This window comes from Mandrillus leucophaeus, unplaced genomic scaffold (genome assembly GCF_000951045.1).
Source record: "Mandrillus leucophaeus isolate KB7577 unplaced genomic scaffold, Mleu.le_1.0 Scaffold164, whole genome shotgun sequence".
Taxonomy (NCBI): Eukaryota; Metazoa; Chordata; class Mammalia; order Primates; family Cercopithecidae; genus Mandrillus; species Mandrillus leucophaeus.
The window spans coordinates 75,876-78,942 of NW_012101632.1; the positions used below are offsets into that span (position 1 = coordinate 75,876).

Here is a 3,067-nt window from a genome sequence, read left to right on the forward strand (position 1 = left end):
ATCTCAGCTCACTGCAAGCTCCGCCTCCCAGGTTCACACCATTCTCCTGCCTCAGCCTCCCACGTAGCTGGGACTACAGGCGCCCGCCACCACACCCAGCTACTTTTTTGTATTTTTAGTAGAGACGGGATTTCACCATGTTAGCCAGGATGGTCTTGATCTCCTGACCTTGTGATCCGCCCACCTCGGCTTCCCAAAGTTCTGGGATTACAGGTGTGAGCCACGGTGCCCAGCCAGTGCCAATCTTACTTTAATTTAATGTGTCTGCCTTCACCTAGTGGCTCCTAGGACAGTGCTCAGAGTGTCTCAGACCTCTCTTTACTCCCAACCTGGCCTAGCTTGGGAGTGGTCCGGCATGGACCAGCCCCTTCCAACCCAGCCCTTGTCCCCCCACAGGGCATCTACGTCTGGTCAACGGAGCCCACCGATGTGAGGGGCGTGTAGAGCTCTACCTAGGGCAACGGTGGGGCACTGTCTGTGATGATGCTTGGGACCTGCGGGCAGCCGGTGTCCTGTGCCGCCAGCTGGGCTGTGGCCAGGCCCTCGCAGCCCCTGGTGAGGCTCACTTTGGCCCAGGCCGAGGCCCCATTCTCCTGGACAATGTCAAGTGCCGTGGGGAAGAGAGTGCCCTGCTGCTCTGCTCTCACATCCGCTGGGATGCCCACAACTGCGACCACAGTGAGGATGCCGGTGTCCTGTGCCAGCCTTCATGACCCAGCCCGCTCTGCACACCACCTCTTCTTCTGGGAGCTGTGATCTGCCCTCCCTCCTCCAGGAAGCCCTCCTCTTGTGACGACTACAGCTCACTTTGCCCCTTCTTCCCTTGCCTGGGAGAGAGCCTACCCAGACAGTGCAGTCCTGCGTGGGGGAGCCTGGCTGTACCCCCGTCCACTTACTGCGTGACCTCAGCCTGTCATCGACTATTGTGAGCCCAGTTCAGTGAAAGCTCCCGTGGTTTTGCTCAGCCAAAACCAAAACAAGGGGAAGAGAAATGATTCCTAACTCTTCTCTTTGGTGGGGCTCTTTTTATAGCACCAGCCCCTGCCTTCCTTGCCCTAGATCCAGGAGGCTCAGGGGCTCTTTAAATGGGGTATCTCCTCTTCCCCCAGTCCATCTTGGGATCCCCAAGAAGAGGGAAGGCAGGAGGGGCCTACATCTCTTACCTTGGGCCCTCAGGGGCTGCAGAGGAACCTGGGTCCCTGCCCTGCCCTGTTCCTCGAGGGCCTGGACTCACTCAGATGGTGCTCGGCTGGACAAGGGGACTGGGGGAGGGGCCAAAGCAGGGACAGTGGCCCCTCCCTGCAGCTGGCAGCATCTCTGATTTATGCCGTCCCCACCACAGAGCCTCCACTTTGCAGGGGCAAAGAACCCTGGGGGCCTGTAGCCACCCGTTCATAGGTGCCAAGTCAATAAAGCATTGTCCCCCATCTCTTGTAACTGAAGTCACTGTCTGAGCACAAATGTATTCTCTGTGGCAGCAGGAGAGACTCTGGGCAGGACTCTCGGGAGGAAACAGGGTTCGGGATGGAGGACGGTTCAAGAGCATCATCCGAGAGCTCTCAGCAGGTCCATCACATCCTGGAAATGCTGAGTCATGATGTCAGGCCTCCATGGCCCCTAGGGAGTCCCTTAACCCAACTCCTCTCTCCTTTCACATGTATAGAAATCAACGTCCAGCAAAAGGAAGCAGCTTGCTCAAGGCCACATAGCAAGGCATTGGAGTTGCTAGAGGAGAGAATTTTTTTTTTTTTTTTTGTAAGACGGAATGTCACTCTGTTGCCCTGATAAGTGCAGTGGCACAAACTCGGCTCACTGAAACCTTCGCCTCCTGGTTTCAAGTGATTCTCCTGCCTCAGCCTCCTGAGTAGCTGGGACTATAGGGATGCGCTACCACACCCGGCTAATTTTTGTATTTTTCGTAGTGACTGGGTTTCACCATGTTGGCCAGGCTGGTTTCGAACTCCTAACCTTAGGTGATCTGCCTGCCTTGGCCTCCCAAAGGGCTGGGATTACAGGTGTGAGCCACTGCACCTGGACTTTTTCTTTTTCTCTTTATTTTTTAAGAGACTGAGTCTTATTCTGTCACCCAGGCTGGAGTGCAGTGGTCTTCATAACTCACTGCAACCTCGAACTCCTGGATGCAAGCAATCCTCCCACCTCAGGCTCCCAAGTAGCTAGGACCACAGGCGCATGCTACTATGCCCAGCTGTTTTAAGATTTTTCTTGTAGAGATGGGATCTTTGTTACCCAGGCTGATCTCAAACTTCTGGCCTAAAGAGATCCTCCTGCCTCGGCGTTTCAAAGCACTGCGATTAGAGGTGTGAGCCACTGTGCCCAGCTGAGAAAAAATTCTCTTTCTTCGGTTTTGTTTTGTTTTTTGTTTCTTGAGACAGTTTTGCTCTTGTTGCCCAGGCTGGAATGCAATGGCACAGTCTCAACTCACCGCAACCTCCGCCTCCCGGGTTCAAGCGATTCTTCTGCCTCAGTCTCCTGAGTAGCTGGGATTACAGGCATGCGCCACCATGCCCGGCTAATTTTGTATTTTTAGTAGAGACGAGGTTTCTCCATGATGGTCAAGCTGGTTTCGAACTCCCGACCTCAGGTGATCTGCCCATCTTGGCCTCCCTAAGTGCTAGGATTACAGGTGTGAGCCACTGTACCCGGCCTTTTTTTTTGTTTTGTGTTCTTTTTAAAGACAGGGTCTCACTTTGTTGTCTAGGCTGGACTACAGTTACATGATACCATGTTGGTTCACTGCAACCTCTGCCCAGGTTCAAGCGATCCTTCTACCTCAGCCTCCCAAGCAGCTGGGACTGCAGGTGCATGCCACCACACCCGGCTAATTTTTGCTTTTTTTTTTTTTGTTTTTGAGATGCAGTTTCACTCTTGTTGCCCAGGCTGGAGTGCAATGGCATGATCTCAGCTCACTGCAACCTCTGCCTCCCAGGTTCAGAGCGATTCTCCTGCCTCAACCTCGCAAGTAGCTGGGATTACAGGTGCCCACCACCATGCCCGGCTAATTTTTTGTATTTGTATTACAGACGGGATTTCACCATGTTGGCCAGGC

General features: G+C 53.9%; 1 protein-coding gene across 1 annotated transcript in view; it reads left to right on the plus strand.

Moving 5' to 3' along the window:
• SSC4D (scavenger receptor cysteine rich family, 4 domains) overlaps positions 1-1,433 on the plus strand; it is a 35,337-nt gene extending 33,904 nt beyond the window's left edge. Inside the window, exon 8 of the mRNA XM_011976350.1 lies at positions 397-1,433. Coding sequence (XP_011831740.1) covers positions 397-713 — 317 coding nt within the window. The 3' untranslated portion in view covers positions 714-1,433. The remainder of the gene's footprint in view (positions 1-396) is intronic.
• The last annotated feature ends 1,634 nt before the right edge of the window (positions 1,434-3,067 follow it).